Source organism: Acipenser ruthenus, chromosome 11, assembly GCF_902713425.1.
Source record: "Acipenser ruthenus chromosome 11, fAciRut3.2 maternal haplotype, whole genome shotgun sequence".
Classification (NCBI taxonomy): Eukaryota; Metazoa; Chordata; class Actinopteri; order Acipenseriformes; family Acipenseridae; genus Acipenser; species Acipenser ruthenus.
In genome coordinates, this window is record NC_081199.1 from 29,228,002 (window position 1) to 29,247,693 (window position 19,692).

Sequence of the window (19,692 nt, forward strand, 5' to 3'; positions counted from 1 at the left end):
GAAACTATATTAGCTGTAACTCATTACTTTGCAATGTAGCCATCGACCAAAATGCAAAACCAACCTTTGTTAATCTTTTTGATGGCTCCATTTGACTGACAATTTGTTGTATCTAAATTGTGTTCCTTCCCCAATCCCAATCAAATGTTAGTGTAGTGTTCTGAATTTCAGTTAGGAACAATATGACGGTATATTTAATTGCAGTTGTTAGAGATATTAACAACATTTAAGTAAAATACTGCTGGAGAGGATGAATGGCTATGCCAAGCAAGAGCTAGAAGAACTGATTGGAGCAGGGTGTGACCTAAAACAGGACGAACACCTCCTAATGCATTGGTGAACAACTCAGGTCATGGAGGGCCAGGGTCCCTCCTGGTTTTTGTTCTAACCATACTCTAAATGAGTTAATTGGACCAATTAAGCTTCTAATAAGGTCAAATAAAGTACTTTAGGGTGCAGTTGGAATAAAAACCTGCAGGGACACCGATCCTCCAGGACCGAGTTGTGCACCACTGTCCTAATGTCAGCAGGGCAGCAGTGTGGAGTAGTGTTTAGGGCTCTGGACTCTTGCCCAGAGGGTCGTGGGTTCAGTCCCAGGTGGGGGGACACTGCTGCTGTACCCTTGAGCAAGGTACTTTACCTAGATTGCTCCAGTAAAAATTGTATAAATGGGTAATTGTATGCAAAAATAATGTGATATCTTGTAACAATTGTAAGTCGCCCTGGATAACGGCACCTGCTAAGAAATAAGATAATAATAATGTGCTCTTTTACTACCAATACACTACTTTTCTTGTTTTGTTTATTTTTTTTTTCCGTCAGATCAACATCTATGACTAATACATACAATCAGGAAGTAGCACTAAGATCATGTTATTTGTTTCAAACAAAGGTAACCAATCCAGGCAAAAATGACCAATTTATACTAATTAGTATAGTGAAGACATTTTTTACCTTTGTTCCTGGAGGACCTGGGAAACCTGGGGGGCCACTTATACCGACAGACCCCTGAAAGGACAGGCATGTTGTCAGAACATTTAGCAATTCCCACATGTTTGAACTAGAAATCAACATTGTATGCACACACCTAAAAGAGGTGCTTGTTTACCAGAATTATGTAGAAAACAAAGTACGGTAGTGTTCATTTATCACTCAGGAAATAAAAAGCAAAACCCTTTCTGCACTCTCACAATTACCAGAGTTTATTTCAATAATATAAACATGTTCTTTCCATATAAGGCTTTAGTTTAAAACCCTTCTCTCACAATTTAACAAAAGTGTTAGACTTGCAATATTAAATATAGATTATAAATATAATCGTATCCAAGCAATAATGCCAAAGCAAAATGAATGACCATAAAAGATGTTCTTCCAGAAAGAAAGTCCTGTCACCCCCTTCCCCTTCAGACTTCTTTGGTGGATGAAGTCTCTATATATTTTAAAAGATAAAATATAAGTCTTCTTACCATGGGACCTGTTTTACCAACGTTTCCTTGAGAACCACGTCTACCCTGAGCAAAAGATAAATACATTCATAAAAATAACTATTTGCTTTTTTAAAATTTTTTATAAATCCATAATTTGAACGTAATACAATATGTTATATTTGTACAGTCCTACTATCAAAATAATTCTGGTCATTGTATGCTTAGACCTACCATGTTATTTGTATGTGTTATTTGTATTTGTATTACATGTTTAAAAGCATACTATGTTTGTGGTAAAATCTTTATCATTACACTGTAATAACACCAGCAGTTACAAACACAAACATTAATGTTTATATAGTACGATAACTACATTGCAAATACACCTAATGTATGATTATAGTACAATGACTACTTCCATTTTTATTTTATTTTGTAGCTACATATCTGTTACAGAGTAGCTACAAAGCCAGAGTAATAACACTTAAGATGCTTAATTATTATGGTATTAATATACTATACCATAACGTAATATTTATTTGACCCAAACAACGCATATAAAATGCATGACCCTGGACACACAGTACAGATCAAATGTTAGTACTGTAGGTCTCCAAAATAATAGCAGTAATTTGTCATTTGGGACATCTCATTATGCATTCTGATCAAGGCCCAAACCCAAACATGGCACATGTTCAACCTTGATTTGCAATACATCTGTAGAAATTGCATGATAATCACATTTTTTTAAACATCCAGTAACTATCTAAGAAAATAAGGTAAAATATTTTGTCATTGGTAATCCAGTATTTTCTTGACATATCATTGTAAATTACTTAGACTGGTGAAAATTACTTCTCTGAATGTGAGATGACTGTCATACATTTCTGCGTAATGGAAACTGCTGGTCAGCATCAGAACAGTGAACTGGCATTCTCTGCTGATATAGACGTACATGTAAATGTCAACAATTGATGGTTTATATATTTATGATATGTGTATTTGTCCTTGTGACGTGGTTGGGATCGTCAAGGAGACTCAGAGATGAGAAACACTGCTGTTAAGCGCTCACACGCATTTATTTACATGACATCACAACAATACAAAAACAACAAACCGCACACCACACTGCATAGCACCTTCACCATCATCACTACCTCCACTAACACCTGTGATCACCCTTTAAATACACCTGTGGCTGGAGCCTAATTAATAATTTAATTATTTATTCAATTGACAGCTCCAGCCACGTCCCCATGTGTTTTTGCAGGGAGGAATCTAACCCCCTCCCTGCCACTCAATATTCCCCTCACACACACACACACCCGTTGACCGGCAGGGCTTTTACCCTGCCACAGTCCTAAATGAGAAAATTAATCTTACTTATTACAGTAATCCCCTAGGCAATTTTTGTAATGTTTTTAACATACAGCATGAGTGCAGTTAAAGGTCATTGAGATGTTGTGTCCATTCTTACAAATACGGTGAGATATTTATCAGCTAAAGCAGTGGGTTTCAGTATAGAACAATACAATTAGAAGTGTATCACAGAAACTCTGGAGAGACCAAATAAGAACTAATATCTAAGATGGTCGATCTTGACAATAACCTCAATTGTGTACCACAGAAGGGTCACAGAATCAGGCATATCCATAGCTTTCAACTGTGATCTATGAATGCTTGAAGAATTGCAAAATTGATTATATGGATAACATTCGTTTTTATGGCAAAAAAGAAACAGCATTCTTACTGGGGCTCCTGATGGTCCAAACCGTCCTCTCTCTCCTGGAATTCCTCTTGGACCCTAAACAGTATAAAATAAATAAGAAATCCAGCTTGTGAATTATTTGACTTACAATAACTGTATCAAATCAAAAGAGCAAATATGTGTTTTCCATGTAACACTGTGTACAAAATGTACACATTTTACATAAATAATACAATTTTATTGCAATGAAAATAAGATTTTATTGCAATTTTGGAATCAAATACACTTCAAGTTCTACAAATAGTTAACTATAAAAATAGTTTGATTCAGTAGAATATGAAAATGAGTGTGGTCATGCTTTATGTGGACATGGTCGGTTGGAAGTGGACATGGTCACATGGAAAGCAGACTGGGCCAAGACAAGAAGTCATTTAAAACATGTACTTTTGGTCAGAAACACATTTTTTACACATGTTTTTTGTCCCTGCCCACTTTCAACTTTCAAGTCCGCTAACGTTTTGCCATGCCTATTTTTGCCTTGTTTCTGAATCCACGACACCCCTAAAAAATAGTATTACTACAGTACAATGACATTAATGAGTTAATTTAATTTTGTTCTTTCCTTTATTTTTTTACACTACTGCTGCCTATGCCAAAAACAATGAGTTAAAGAAATATTAATAAGACATGGCATATATATTTCCATTTCTGTAATATTGTAAACTGTGTACATACCTCTGGACCTACTAGACCCATTTGACCAGTTGGGCCAGATTCACCCTAAACAGTAAGAAAAATATGTTTTAAGTCTGTACAATGCATTTGGGCATAGCGATTGCATATCAATGCAGTTCTAAATATAAAATTACATTAAGTGAAATGAAAACAGTACCTTTGACCCAACAGCTCCACGCTCCCCTTTTGGGCCAATTGCTCCTGGATGTCCCTGTAAAACACAAAACATGGTGTGATTAGTTGTATGTAAATAAAAAAAAATTTACAGACATGTTAAAACAACACTTGTGAACAAAATCAAAGAAGTGATCAGCTCAATGATTATCACTGAGAAATTATAAAACAGTAAATTATATGTATATGAATATGATTATACAGGACGGGGAGAAGTATTGATACATATTCTAAATAAACCAATTACCTATTAAAAGATATCCAAAACACGTTCTTAACTTTGCTTGGATAGGGATATAATATACTGTATATGTTCGAGTGCAGTAAAATCGGGTTAGTAGCATTCAGGTTGCCTGGTTTATACAAAGTTCAGATCTATATTGATTGGAAAATATTGATACTTACCCTGTGCCCCTTTATACCTGCGAGACCAGGTGCCCCGGGAAAACCCCTTGCACCCTAAACAGAAATGTTGCATGAATATAAAGTGGTCTGTGGGGCATGTATCTACAGTACAATTGTAATATTATAAGTAGATAAGCTCTTTTATTATGTTGATGCACTTGTGAACATATATTACACATGTTACAGTTTACCAAAAGTAAAACAGCAGCAACAATAGGGCTTAATCCAACTTTACCGCAGATCCAGGAAACCCAGTTTCTCCTGGCTGACCAGGCTTCCCAGGTTCACCCTGAAATACAGATGACATCATGAAAATTATGCATTATGAGAACTCCTTGGCAAGATGTATTTTAGAAATAAATCAAAGATGTTGCTAATAACAATGGCAATACTTGTATAGATTGTTTGTAGCTTAAGTTGGACACATCACTCTATCACATCACATAACGGGTACATAATGACTGTTACTATTTAAGAGACCAAATTAGCGGTGGGACCAGAGTAGGGTGACCACCCATCCCTAATTGGACTGGACAGTCCCTAAATGTAAAGATCAAGTTTAGGCCCTGGGCTAAATGCTTTCAGAATGATTGACCCATTAGACAGCCAATAAAACTATATAGTCCCACTATCATGTAACTTTTTACACTCACATCACATGTTCCCCAACATCCTGACACTGATCTGCTTTGGTGACAGCAAACAAAATACAATTTTGTTAGATTGCCAATTGTAATGCAATATTACATTAAGCACATTTTCTATAACAAGCGTCTCCCCCCTCCTCACACGCTCGCTCACTCTACAGTGGAACAGTAAAAAAATGTATGTATATATCTTCATTCAGCACCCTCCCCCCTCAAGAAAATATATAATAAAAAAATATATAAATTTACAATCCCCCTTAATAAGAAATGGCAGGTGTCCCGTTTTTGCATTTTGAAAAGTTGGTCACCCTAGACTCCAGTAAGGGTGGATATGTAAAAAGTCGGATAAATGAATCATGTTTTAAATACCATTAAACAGAGCTGTACAATTACTATATTCACACAATTATTGATTTGAGATTCAGCTTTTATTAGGGAGCTCCCCTAAATATCTTGTTGTGGTGCATGCATTCGCTGCTTAGTGACAGGCAGGAGATCGAGACGGAGGTTGAAGTTAGAACATAAAAAGGTTTGCAAACGAGAGGAGGCCATTCAACCCATTTTGCTTGGTTTGTAAGTAGCTTATTAATCCCAGAATCTCATCAAGCAGCTTCATGAAGGATCCCAGGCTGTCAGCTTCAACAAGATTACTGGGGAGTTGGTTCCAGACTCCCACAATTCTCTTTGTAAAAAAGTGCCTCCTATTTTCTGTTCTGAATGCACCTTTATCTAATCTCCATTTGTGATCCCTGGTACTAGTTTCTTTATTCAGGTCGAAAAAGTCCCCTGGGTTGACATTGTCAATACCTTTTAAAATTTTAAATGCTTGAATCAGATAGCTGCGTAGTCTTCTTTGTTCAAGACTGAATAAATTCAATTTTTTTAGCCTGTCTGCATATGACATGCCTTTTAACCCCGGGATAATTCTGGTTGCTCTTCTTTGCACTCTTTCTAGAGCAGCAATATCCTTTTTGTAGTGAGGTGACCAGAACTGAACACAATATTCTAGATGAGGTCTTACTAATGCATTGTAAAGTTTTGACATTACTTCCCTTCATTTAAATTCAACACTTTCCACTATATATCTGAGCATTTTGTTGGCCTTTTTTTTATAGCGTACCCACATTGTCTAGATGAAGACATTTCTGAGTCAACATAAACTCCTAGATCTTTTTCACAGGTTCCTTCTTCAATTTCAGTATCTCCCATATGATATTTATAATGTAAATTTGTATTGCCTGCATGCAGTACCTTACACTTTTCTATATTAAATGTAATTTGCCATGTGTCTGCCCAGTTCTGAATGCTGTCTAGATCATTTTGAATGACCTTTGCTGCTGCAACGGTGTTTGCTTACTATACCAGAAGTCATTAAAGTAGATTAGGAAGAGCATAGGGCCTAATACTGATCCCTGTGGTACTCCACTGGTTACCTCCATTTTGAGGTTTCTGCTCAGTACTTTCTGTTTTCTACATGTTAACCACTCCCTAATCCATGTGCATGCATTTCCGTGAATCCCTACTGTGCTCAGTTTGAGAATTAATCTTTTATGCGGGATTTTGTCAAAAGCTTTCTGGAAATCTAAATAAACCATGTCATATGCTTTGCAATTATCCATTGTCGATGTTGAATCCTCAGAAAAATCAAGTAGGTTAGTTAGACATGATCTGCCTTTCCTAAAACCAAGCTGACTGTCTCCTAGGATACTGTTACCATCCATATAGGTAATTTTCCATTTTAGATCTTATTATAGTTTCCAATATAGGCTTATTGGTCTGTAGTTACCTGGTTCTCCTTTTTTGTGGATCAGTATTATGTTTGCAATTTTCCAGTTTGTCGGTATAACCCCTGTCTCAAGAGACTGTTGCATGATCTTGGTTAGCGGTTTGTAAATAACTTATCATTTCTTTGAGTACTATTGGGAGGATCTCATCCGGCCCAGGGGATTTTTTTTTTATTTTAATAACTCCTAGTCCCTTTAACACTTTTGCCTCTGTTATTTCAAACTGGAAAGTTATTTCAAACTGGATAGGAACAGGTTGACATGTGGGGAATGTTATCCGTATCCTCCTTTATAAAAACTTGTGAAAAGTAATAATTTAATATATTTGCTATTTTCTTCTCTTCATCTATGATTTTGCCATTTGTATCTCTGAGACATTTTACTTTCTCCTTGAATGTTCTTTTGCTGTTGTAATATTGGAAAAGAAATTTGGAATTGGTTTTAGCCCCCTTGGCATGCTCATTTCGATTTCTCTCTTGGCCTTTCTAACTTCCTTTTTGACTTGCGTTTGGAAGTTGATATGCCCCGCAGGCGAACAGGATTTCATATATATAAAACCTTATAGCCACATTATAACATGAAGCGTTACACTAGTAATGTGTTATTATTTTTTAATATGATTATTACTGTACAAATATTTTATAATAAATGTATACAGGGTTTATAATAGATTATAAATCCTCTATAAATGTGTTGCAACATATTCTTTTTATAACTAACTGCCGCCTCCCCACATCAACATGCTGCATGTCTATCTGATCTGGTTCCACCATCTACTTACATCTTCACCTGGTTTTCCAGATGGACCCTCAGGACCCCTAACACCAACTGGACCCTAAAACATAAAAAAAGGTTACATGAAATGATGGCTATCTTATCTTCAACATAAAAATCTGAATTAGGTTTTCAATGTAGTTGTATGAGGATTTATTAAACAGGTAACTGCTATTTGTCAGGTACAGTATCCTCATTTTAAAATACATCTCCTGGATGTAATATATATATATATATATATATATATATATATATATATATATATATATATATATATATATTACATCAGTAAAGAAATAAAGATAGCATAAGTAAGCTCCTGTGTGCCCATCTGCTAAATAAACAAATAATAATAATAATCTGGGAGAAGATTATTACAGTGGTAAACAAGGTGAGCGATCCCACAAGTGCCAGAAGCAGTTTGGTATGTTGCTGCTTCCTTTTTGTGATGACTTTGGCTGTGTATAGAAAAAAAAAATCCCTACAGTCCAGCATAGCAACAGTAAAGAAGAAAAAGTTGCAAGCAGGCACCACCTTCTTATCAACATGCACATCCACAGATCTCCAAGCCTATACAGCGCCCTCTACGCAGGAAGACTGTACTGCAGGCACGCAACAGCAAAGGCAGCTAAGCAGAAGCATTTTGTGCATAACAATGTAATTGCAGCCATAGTGCAGAAGACACATATCATGCACCACATCACAAAATTTCTGTTGCCATGACATCAATTGGTCGAGTGCCAGAATTTGAGGAATCAAAAGAGGACTTTGATTCTTACTTGGAACACTCTGAACGGTGGTTGGCAGCAAACAAAATTGCTGATGACAAAAAGGCGAATATATTTCTGGCAGTTTTGGGACCGTCAGTGTATGGACTCCTCATGAGTCTGACTGCACCTGTCAAGTTGGTTCATATGGATTATGCCCAACTCACTGAGACACTTTTACGGCATTACAAGCCCAAGCCAATTCTCATTGCAGAACGCTTCAGATTTCATTGTTGGAACCAAGGGGAGGGGAAGCTCTTGCCGACTACATCATTGCTTTGAGGCGTCTGGCAAGAACCTGCAAGTTTTGCCATTTTCTGGATGATGCCCTACAGGATCAATTTGTATGCAGTCTGAGTGGAGGAGCCTATCACATTGAATTGTATTTTGTCACACTTGTACTTGCTTGAACCAAAGTCATTGTATTTATCTTGCTCTTAATTGTATTATTACTTGTACTGTGATACTTGAAATGTATTTGCTTTCGATTGTAAGTCGCCCTGGATAAGGGCGTCTGCTAAGAAATAAATAATAATAATAATAATAATAATAATAATAATAATAATAATAATAATAATAATAATAATCACAAATGGCTGTTGTTAGAAAAGGACAACCTTCAAGTCAGCCTGCGATATTGCATTTGTTATGGAGCTCGCCTGGAAGGATACCGGGGAGCTAGCAGGACAGTCTGAACCACTGAGAAGTGGGGTTCACATAGTCAACCATGTCCCAGGAGCCAAGGGACATTCCAAACCACAAAGTGGTCCACCACCATTTTGTCAGCAACCACAAGGTTATCGGACCAGTCACCACAAGCCAGTTACACAAGGTCCAGTCAATCTTGTTATCAATTGTGGAAAAGTGGGTCATCTGCAGAGAGTGTGCAAAAGTGCATCACATTCAGCTCGTGCACAGTATGTCACAGATACCAAACCAAAGATGGAATCGGAAGAAGAGTCGTTGGAACTGTTTACTGTCTAAACAACTCAAGGGAATGGCGATGGAGTTTACCTTGAGATCGAGTTGGCAGGTAACCCAGTTAGCATGCAGCTTGACACCGGGGCATCAGTACCTCTTGTGCCGGAGCACATCTACATGGAGAATCTTAGGAAGTGGCCACTGCACCTATCCCATATTCAGCTCCTGTCTTATATGGGAGACTGAATCTCTGTTCTGTGGGAGATTCAGGTACCCGTCACTTATGAGGGAAGAGCTTGGGCCCTACCCCTTGTGGTAGTGCAAGGAGAGGAACCTGCATTACTGGGAAGAAACTGGCTCGAGAAGATCAAGTTGAACTGGGAAAAGATCTTCACTTTACAAACTGCAACAAAAGCACCACAGGATGCAGTGAAGAAAGTGTTGGACAGACATGGTCCTATTTTCCAGGATTCTACGGCAAAATATAGGAATTTAAAGCAAGGATTCGAGTGCGAACTGGAGCCACTCCAATCTTCCACAAGCCTCGACCAGTACCATGCACCTTGAAAGAAGCAGTAGAGAAAGAATTGGATCATCTGGAGAAGCACGGTATCATGTCACAAGTGGAGCAGAGCGACTGGGCTGCCCCTATTGTTGTGGTACCAAAGTGAGACAAAGCAGTGAGACTTTGTGGGGACTACAAGGTTACAGTGAACCGTTGTATAGAACTCGAAACATTACCCAATGCGGAGGAGTTGTTTACCACCTTGGCAGGCGGAAGGTTCTTTAGTAAGTTGGACTGATCCTTTCCATACCAGCAGTTGGAATTAGAACCAGAGTCTGAAAAATATCTCACAGTAAACACCCACAAAGGACTTTACAGATATCATCGCTTGGCCTATGGAGTTTCTACAGCACCAGCAATTTTCCAGCACACGATGAACCAGATACTGCACAGGTTGGACCATGTAGTCTGCTTTATGGATGATATCTTGGTTACAGCACCAACAGTGAAAGAGCATCTGACAATCCTGGACAAGGTCATGTGACAGTGAAGCTAGCCAAATGTCAATTTCTACAAGATTCTGTCAAGTACTTGGGCTATTGGATTGATGCTCAGGGCCTGCACCCAAATGACAGCAAAGTGGAAGCAATCGTCAATGCACCGGCGCCAACGAATGTGTCGAAGCTAAGATCATTCTTAGGCCTGTTGAACTATTATGGACGTTTCCTGGCAAACTTGTCCACATTGTTGCAACCACTACACAATTTGCTGCAAACAGAAGTGAAATGGAATTGGTTACCACAGTGTGAAGAAGCATTCCAGTCGTGCAAGCAACAACTTCTGAACAGCAAGTGACTAGCACACTATGACCCAGCAAAACCATTGAGATTGGCATGTGACGCGTCCCCATATGGTGTGGGCACAGTAATCTCTCACGTGTTACCATCAGCTGAGGAACACCCAATCGCTTTTGCTTCAAGAACCCTGTCACTGAGTGAAAGAAATTATGGTCAGATCGAGAAGGAAGTCTTGAGCATCATTTTCAGGGTTAAGAAGTTTCATAAATACTTGTATGGTCGGAAATTCAGCTTGCTAACTGATCACAAGCCTCTACTGGCCATTCTGGGGCCAAGGTCATCAGAATAATCCCCTGAACTTCTTCCTGGGTACCAAACACTTCAGTCCAGAAGTTAGGCAGGGTTAATGTTGAGTAGTTTAGATTATGTTTTGTCTAAGGTGGAGGAGTGTACATATATACACACGTACTTACCACAGAAGTTCTCAGGTAGCCATAACTGTTTTGTGCAGTTCCTGTCATGTACAGTGAAAGGTATGTGTGTGTGTGTGTGTGTGTGGGGGGGGCGGGGGTGTTCAGTAAAGAAATAAAGATAGCATAAGTAAGCTCCTTTGTGTCTGAGTCCGTCTATGAGCCTGAAGATTATTACACTGGAAGTAAAATTAAGCTTCATTTTTTATTTTCTTTGGTACTTCAGTTGTCAGTGAGACCTACTTTCAAAGAGTATCTTTACATTTTTTTCTCAGTTTGGTAAAATAACGTTAGGTATGACTAGAGTAAAACCAAAACCCAAAAAATTAAAAAATACCATTGATCCTGGGTCCCCAACTTCTCCTGGTGCACCCTGTGGACCTGGATGACCCTAGAAAGGCAAGACAAATATTACATTACCTGCAAATGCTTTGTAACAAAAAAAAATAATATTGAACTCCATAATAAACAAAAAGTTGCATATAAACACCAATGACATAAATGCCACATTAGAGTTATCAGTACCTTGAACAAAGTAGGTTACTATGTCCTACATTCACTGCACAAACATCGTGAAACGAACAAATGAAAACCATCCTTGTGATTTCCAAAATATACTATTGATTCGCTCAGCTAATCATACATAGCCCACCTGAATGTTCCACATTTGAAATTTAGTAGAATAATGTAACACTTACAGGTTGGCCTGTAACCCCTGGAGGCCCCCTTGCTCCTGCTGGTCCCTAAAACAAAGAGGAACGTACATTTTAATTTATGATGAGTATATGAATGATGAGTATAAGCAATACGATACTGAAAAATAAACTAATAATGTTGTTTCTTTGTTCTTATTACCATTGATCCAGGTACCATTCCGAGCTGGCCACTGACTCCTGATTTCTCATCAGCTCCTCCCATCATTTGAGGTGAAAATTGGTTCTAAACAATAAAATACATTAATGTAACATACATTTTAGTTTCAATAAAATAAAATAAAAATAAAAAATAAAAAATAAATACAAAAAAAACCATTTGAAATGTAAAAATCATACAGAGACTGCCATGGTCGATGACATTGATGCAATTGTCGAAGTGACTACAGGCCAAAACTAACCCTAGACTTTCACAATTTAAATGCACCTAGTTTGTAAAATTGTAGATTTATGAAAGCCAGAAGTCATTTGGCCATGACATTTCAAGAGTTTGTCATGCACAGTATTGCTTTCTGAAGCACATTATTGGGCATGCCTGATTTCACTTAAAGAGTAAGTAGCTTCCACAGTTTAGGAGGAGCTATGCTAACATTTTGAATATCACACATAATAAGAACGGTACAATTAAATAAACCTGCACTGCTTTAAAAATGTGTTTACAACAACTTCATAGAGCTTTAGAATTATATTACAGAAACTTTCCTGTTTTACTTACTGTGTGTAATCATGACGATCTGGGCTTACAACAGATGTAACTGAAGCATTCTATTTGTCACTCTTACTTTTTGTCTGTCCTATTGAGGATGGTTAAATGTAATTATTTGTTAAACTTTTCCCATAAGGTAGCACAAAAGAGAACTTAACTAAAACAAACAAAAAAAAAGCATTACATGTTTAGAGAAAGTTTATCACTACTTTATTATAACTCTTTTTTTATTAAAATATTTTCCAACCGCCGGATATAATGCTGTGATATTAGAGACCATAGTAAAAGGTTTTATTGATTAAGCTACACAGAGAGATCTGCTTGCTAAAGGGATTTCAGTCTTTTTATCAGCAACAGTCTGGAGGTGTGTATATGTTGACTATACATATGTAGTTTTATAAATAAATGTATAAATAGATTAAAATATTCTGAGATCACTGTACACAGTGAACACTGTTGTGAAATGCCAGATTTTTTACATTTTTGTAATGAGATTTCCAGCTCATTTCAGAAAATCAGGAAGTGTATTTTTTTTTCAGAAAGATGATGATACTTCGATTTGTGCCAGGAAATGTAAACATGTTGACCTAAAGTACAATGTTAATTGAGCCACAATAACGCTGGCCTACCCCCTAGATGTACCACAGTTTAAATGCACATTTCCAATATATTACTGTATAAATAGTAAAATGATTGTTTGAGGACATCGCAATTCTAGAAAAAAAGAATGTTGCATTTTGGGTGGCAGAAGTTGATGTTTGACTGTTTTCTTTTGATTTAAGTACATATCTGCACTAATGTTTTGGATTCATTCTTGAGCACACAGTATGCAGGGCAGCATGTGAACTATTGACTGGAGCAACATCCAAGCACCCAGCACAAAGGAGGGGGTAGTGAGCCTTTGACCAGTGGACTTTAACTGAACCCGGCACAAAAGGCCTCTACAGAATCATAAATAGATCGGAGCATTCGATCAAAAGTTATGGAGGAAATGAAAACTGGAGACAGCAGAAGGAAGTCATAATTAGATAATGTATTCATCCCATGCAGGGTGAGGCAATCCATTGTCCAACACAATGGAAGACAGTTGTAGGGTTAATGCATAGGTCTTTATGTAGCCATGTAGTCAGATTGCGGCCAGAACTTCAAATTGGTTTCTGAGTCTAACAAAGTTCCCTGCAAGTCAGTTTATCTACGCGTCAATAAGAACCATTCCCGACTTTGACTAGCTTCTGTTTCAGGCGTAAAACACAGCAGCTTGAGAGACTGTTGTCTGCCTATGGGCGAAGCAATCAAAGAAAGAAAAGAACACACAGACTGTGTGTGAAACCCCCACTTGGGTTTTGAAGATAAAGGAGCCCCAACTTGGATTTGAAGATTTGTGCAATGATGTCTATGTTAAATTGTTACCTCACAATGATTTTCTACATTTTTCCTTTCTGTGCCGTTAGGATTATTATCTAATAACCTGCTACGATATTTTTAACCTACCTTGTTGTGGTTGAGGGTGTTTTGTGTGTTCATTGTAATTCCTCAGTCTTATACACGTCATTAATTAAAATGATTATTATGAGGTCTTAATTAACGTGAGTGAATATTCAGAGTATTTAATAGGTAACTAATAGGTTGTCTTTATTTAGTCAGTGATCTAATATGGCAGTGATCATATAGTAGTCATTCAGGCTGATTAACGCATGGCAATTTAAACTATTTTAATTATTCAAATGAATTAATTGTTTACATTAATTATTAAACAAACTAATGTGATTAGCCCCACATTTACACTATGATGTGGATATTTTAGATGTCAGAAATAGTCTACATGGACTGTAACACACATTTTCAATACCTGCTTCAGTTTAAGTCATTATATTAGGATAATATGAAGCACAGCAGATACGTACCCCGCCAGGGTGTGTGGGGTGGCCAGGGGGGCCAGGTTCTCCAGGCTGCCCAGGAACACCAGGCTCACCATCATAGCCAGGGGTACCTCGAGGACCCTAAAGAAATCATTTTTAAAGTAATGAAGCCAAACCAATAGAATCCCTGCCAAAAGTGTCAATAATGTTTACTCTTCCGTACTGTCTATCTAATTACCATAAGCCATTAAGTAAGAACTAATCATATAAAGGGTTATGTTTTCTTATTGGTTTAGAATTGGCTTGTATCATGTAATGTATAGTATAACTGGGTTTTCATAACAGTTTATGTATGAAAAAGAAAGTATTCTCAATTATTTATTTATTATGTTATTTTTTGGTTACCAGTTAACATGGTATGGTTTGTGATGGTGGGAGCTGTGAAAAAAAATGAAAACTGCAATAAAAAAAAAAAATGACAGGTCAAAACAGCAGGTGGTGGACAAACGTATTGTAGACCTAAACCCCCATTGGTCATATGAGGCACTGTTGTTTCAATGGGTACTAACTGCTCAAATAGCATACAAATGGTATAATGCAGCATATTCTAAAGGGCCACTCAACACCCCTTGAGGGATGGAATTCTTCAATTCACATATGACAGTTTCTTTTATCACAGAACTCAACCAAGACTTTATAGCTTCATTTAATAAGATCACCATCATGAAACGTAACACATATCTATTCAAGCATATGTCTTTTTTAACAGATCAGAAATATATTAGGAGCCCCTCACAGTGAGGGTAAATGTTGGTTTAGCCATTATCTAGCCATTGAATGTAATCATATTTAATGAATGATTTTGAAACAATCTGAGGATATCCATGCTAAGGTCCATTAGATGAGCAGTTGTTCAGTTATTGGCATTAATACAGTTACATGTAAATGTTACCCAAAGTATAATGAAGTCCTTAGTTTACTAGCGCTGCATTACTTTGTAATGTGTTTCTCTCCGCAACACATTTGTGTGGTTACAAGTCTGTATTGGATTTGCATTCACACATATTTAATGTATCTGATTGTAAACTTTTCTTTGATTAACTTTATTATCTTTTTGCACTTTTAATCGTTCAGCCAACACGGTTCCATGAAAACTTGTGTTTATAGTTCCAGCAAGGATAAGCTGTACTGTGGCCTAAGAAATAAATCAATGTGATATTCTGAAGCGTACCGGCTTTCCTTTGTATCCTCGTTCACCTCGGGGTCCCTGTGAACCCGGTGGGCCCTAAGAGAAAAAATGAATACATTAATGTAGAAAATAATATTAAAATACAATATATTTTAAATAATACATTGTACTACGACTGCTACGACTACTACGACTACTACTACTAATACTTCCAGCAGTGCATAACAAAGCTGTAATTCTATCAGGGGTTTCTGGTGATTTGTACAGGCGTATATTATTTGTTATAATACATGCTGACATAACAGGCAGTGTTCATTTTTAACAACTGAAGGATAAGTGTTGAGAATAACATTGCAAAACAGAATAAAAAAAATGTTTCTTACAAATGTTATGTTGCTTCTTGTTTGTCTGTTTGTAAAGTTTGTTTTAAAAAAATGTAGGTTAGCTATTTTATCATCAATCTTATTCTACACTGTCAATCTTATTCTACACAGTCAATCTTATTATACAGTCAATCTTATTATACACAGTCAAACTTATTCTACACAGTCAATCTTATTCTACACAGCCTACACAGTCAATCTTATTCTACACAGTCAATCTTATTCTACACAGCCTACACAGTCAATCTTATTCTACACAGTCAATCTTATTCTACACAGCCTACACAGTCAATCTTATTATACACAGTCAAACTTATTCTACACAGTCAGTCTTATTCTACACAGCCTACACAGTCAATCTTATTCTACACAGTCAATCTTATTCTACACAGTCAATCTTATTATACACAGTCAATCTTATTATACAGTCAACCTTATTATACACAGTGAATCTTATTCTACAGTCAATCTTATTCTACACGGTCAATCTTATTATACAGTCAATCTTATTATACACAGTCAATCTTATTCTACACAGTCAATCTTATTCTACACAGTCAATCTTATTATACACAGTCAAACTTATTATTCACAGGTCTTGCACCACTATAGGTCTCGTGCCACCACTACGTACAATAAGACTGTAAAACACAGAAGTTTATAGCAAAATAATTGTTCAGCATGTATACCAATTATTATTATTATTATTATTATTATTATTATTATTATTATTATTATTATTATTATTTTTAAGTAAATTATATATATATATATATATATATATATATATATATATATATATATATATATATATATATATATATATATATAATATAATTTATAATGATAAATCCATAAATATGTCACATTCCCTCATATTACTTTATGGTTCACTGTTGACAAGTGAAATCGCTTCAGTAGTAATATTGGATTTGAATTAAATAATTTAGGGCCCATATTTGATTTGGTTTTATTGTTTATATGTTTTAAGTTAATCCCTGGTTACAGTTTCAAAAAAATAATAGATGTGCTTCTTCTTTAGAGAGAATGGGACTGTAGTTATTATACAGTTGGCCACCAGGGGGCATGTGTACTCTTGTCATCTTTTTTTAAACAAGAAATTAAAATGAAAGCATTTGGCAAATAGGTGGCATTGTGGACTAATTTACAATCACATAAAGCGTAAACGAGAAGGAGAATGATCTTATTTGGACTTTCCTATTAAAGTGTACATCATTGTTTTCTTATCAGCTGCTATCAGTGGAGACTAGAGTTTATGTTATTATTTTGTAAGCCTCCATTTTGTTTTACAGAACTGTTAGATTTGTTTGATCTTTTAGCCAGTTAAAATGAAGTTCAAATCACTATACTGTATATAGGTTCTCGCCTGAATTAAACAATTATTCAGATTACTACAAATTCCATACAGAATATGTTGTAAAATAATGCTTACCATTGGGCCTGGGCGACCTCTTATACCTGTTACCTGTGTGTGAAATAAAAATCAAAACATAAATAATGCATACAATATTGTAATATTTGTGTGTTCAAATGTATTACACCAAAACGTTGTTTAGTTTAAAAACAATATTTGTCCTTACACTTCCATGTCAATGAATTCTACATACATGTACAGAGGAAAGTCAAGTTTCACTTGCTTTAGTTTACTACTACTAATGGCTGGTTTCCGAAACCCCATTCAGCACTAATCTTGGACTAGCTTACCTGAGACAACATTAGGGAATCCAAGATTAATGCTAATCAAGTTCTTAGAGTGTATTCAATAATTTAACTTAACAGAGCTATTTCAACACTAAATTAATCCAGTGCTTTATTCCTCTTTTTACTGAATAATGTATTGCTTTCTTACTGTGGACTGTTGTTTTACAAATGCAGTTTTATTTGTAAATGAGGAAGCTCTACCATTAAACAAGCTTAAACTGTTATTTACAGTATACTTACATAAGGGACTTGTCCTGGTTCTCCTTTCTGGCCCTGGAAAGGGAAAAAAATGCAATGCCTTTTTCTTTTTTTATCACCAGTAATTAGAGATTATAGATGGTATCCAGTTAATTTTAATAATTCTGCTATGAACAGGCAATTTTTTTTAATTCATTCATTTTAAAAAACATTCCAGAAACATTATGAGCTCTGCTGTTTAGTCCCACTTTTTCCCCATGAAACTGCTTTTACAGAACTTGGTTTTACTGGTAAGGACACTGTATGACAGCCTCCATTTCATTTCCCCATACTGGAAAGTATGGTGTCTGTATGCCCTTCTGGGCAGGTATGCAGATGGTGTGTAAACAGAGGAGTGGAGACGTCATAAAACTAGAGCATATAAATGTAAGTGCAGGTCATAACCTTTTCTTTACCGCTGCATCATTATGCTGTTGCTGCAACTAATAAAAATTCCACAGAATCGATATATACAGAAATGCTAATGCAAATGTGTCAGTCCAATACTATGCATCAATTATAAAACATTGATTTAGCTTCACCTTAAATGTGGTTGGTTAGCAAGCTATGGAGTTTTAAACATGTAACTTTTTTTTATCGGGGTCCTTTTTATTCAGTGACAAGTGCATGAGCAAAGGCACATTTTCTGAAAAAAAAGTTATTAATTTGGATAGGTAGGAAGTAGTTGCTCTAACCAATGATTTACCTGCTCAGAGCTGCATAGACAGCAGTTGTTTCTTGTTATTTTTATACTTTTGAAATGTTTCCTTTCATAAATTGCACTTATTGCTCAATAGCTTAATATTTGTATGTGTATTTATTTAATATACCCCCCATCCTTCCCTCAGGCCATATTATAATGCCCATGAGTATATGCTTACCTTATATCCTCTACCTATGGAACAAAAGATACAAAAAAGTTAAATCAGATAAGTTATGGAATTCTATTTTATAGCATTGAAAGGAATATCAGTAGAAGCAGAACAGACCTCACAAACCTGGAATAAGCAGATGGTCAAAGGGTAAAAGGCATTTAAATGAGTTACTGTAATATCAGTAGAAATGGAAAAGATCCAGTGACTATAATGTATTCTTTTTTGTGGATTATCCTTGCTTAACAAAAACGTTCTGACATTTATATCTCCTGTGAGAATAGCACATCCTCAACCCTGGTTTGTGTTTTGCAATACTCTAGGTTGGTTGCTGTGCTGTTCCCCTATGTTATTTTCCCTTTGCTCATTTTTATGAGCTTGATTTCCAAACATGTATGGTCCTGTCAATACAAAAATATATATGCTAAGGGGATAAAAATGTTAAAAGTTGGTTAATGGATTTTTTTTTTTTTTTTTTCGTATTTTTCTGGCTGGTTGACAAGGTAAAGATAAACTTTACAAGATGGAATACATAAAAAACTGACAGGGAGACATGAAAAACGTGCTGCACATTTAAGAAAGAAGCAAGCCCCTTGGCCTTAAATGTAATCTCAGCCATTGTTTTTTTTAGAACTGTATAATTTTATTTTGTTCAGTTAACTTGCAGTTTTAGCCTTAACATTTGTTCAGCTGCTGTGCTGTTTTGGCATCTTTACCAAAAGATGTGCGCACCACAAAATAACAGAGCCAAAATTCAATAATGTGAAAGACCTTAGGGATGGCTATCATTTTAAAATGGAAATTCAAAGTAAAATCGTCAAGATATTATTTCCTTTCCTGTAAAAAAAAGAAACCACAGACACCAGCTGTCTGACAACATTTACTTTAGAAAGTAGT

General features: G+C 36.1%; 1 protein-coding gene across 2 annotated transcripts in view; it reads right to left on the reverse strand.

Moving 5' to 3' along the window:
- Positions 1-19,692, reverse strand: part of LOC117426820 (collagen alpha-2(V) chain) — a 62,802-nt gene that overhangs the window by 19,649 nt on the left and 23,461 nt on the right. The window contains exons 3-18 of one of the 2 annotated variants that reach the window (XM_034044883.2): positions 18,805-18,818; positions 17,927-17,959; positions 17,418-17,450; positions 15,624-15,677; positions 14,438-14,533; positions 11,970-12,053; positions 11,813-11,857; positions 11,452-11,505; positions 7,662-7,715; positions 4,685-4,738; positions 4,450-4,503; positions 4,028-4,081; positions 3,871-3,915; positions 3,178-3,231; positions 1,467-1,511; positions 955-1,008 (exon numbers count right to left, since the gene is read on the reverse strand). In XM_034044883.2, the coding sequence (XP_033900774.1) occupies positions 955-1,008; positions 1,467-1,511; positions 3,178-3,231; positions 3,871-3,915; positions 4,028-4,081; positions 4,450-4,503; positions 4,685-4,738; positions 7,662-7,715; positions 11,452-11,505; positions 11,813-11,857; positions 11,970-12,053; positions 14,438-14,533; positions 15,624-15,677; positions 17,418-17,450; positions 17,927-17,959; positions 18,805-18,818 (827 nt within the window). Of the gene's footprint in view, positions 1-954; positions 1,009-1,466; positions 1,512-3,177; positions 3,232-3,870; positions 3,916-4,027; positions 4,082-4,449; positions 4,504-4,684; positions 4,739-5,102; positions 5,137-7,661; positions 7,716-11,451; positions 11,506-11,812; positions 11,858-11,969; positions 12,054-14,437; positions 14,535-15,623; positions 15,678-17,417; positions 17,451-17,926; positions 17,960-18,804; positions 18,819-19,692 lie in introns of those variants that run through there. The other variant, XM_059033619.1, reaches the window with a different exon arrangement.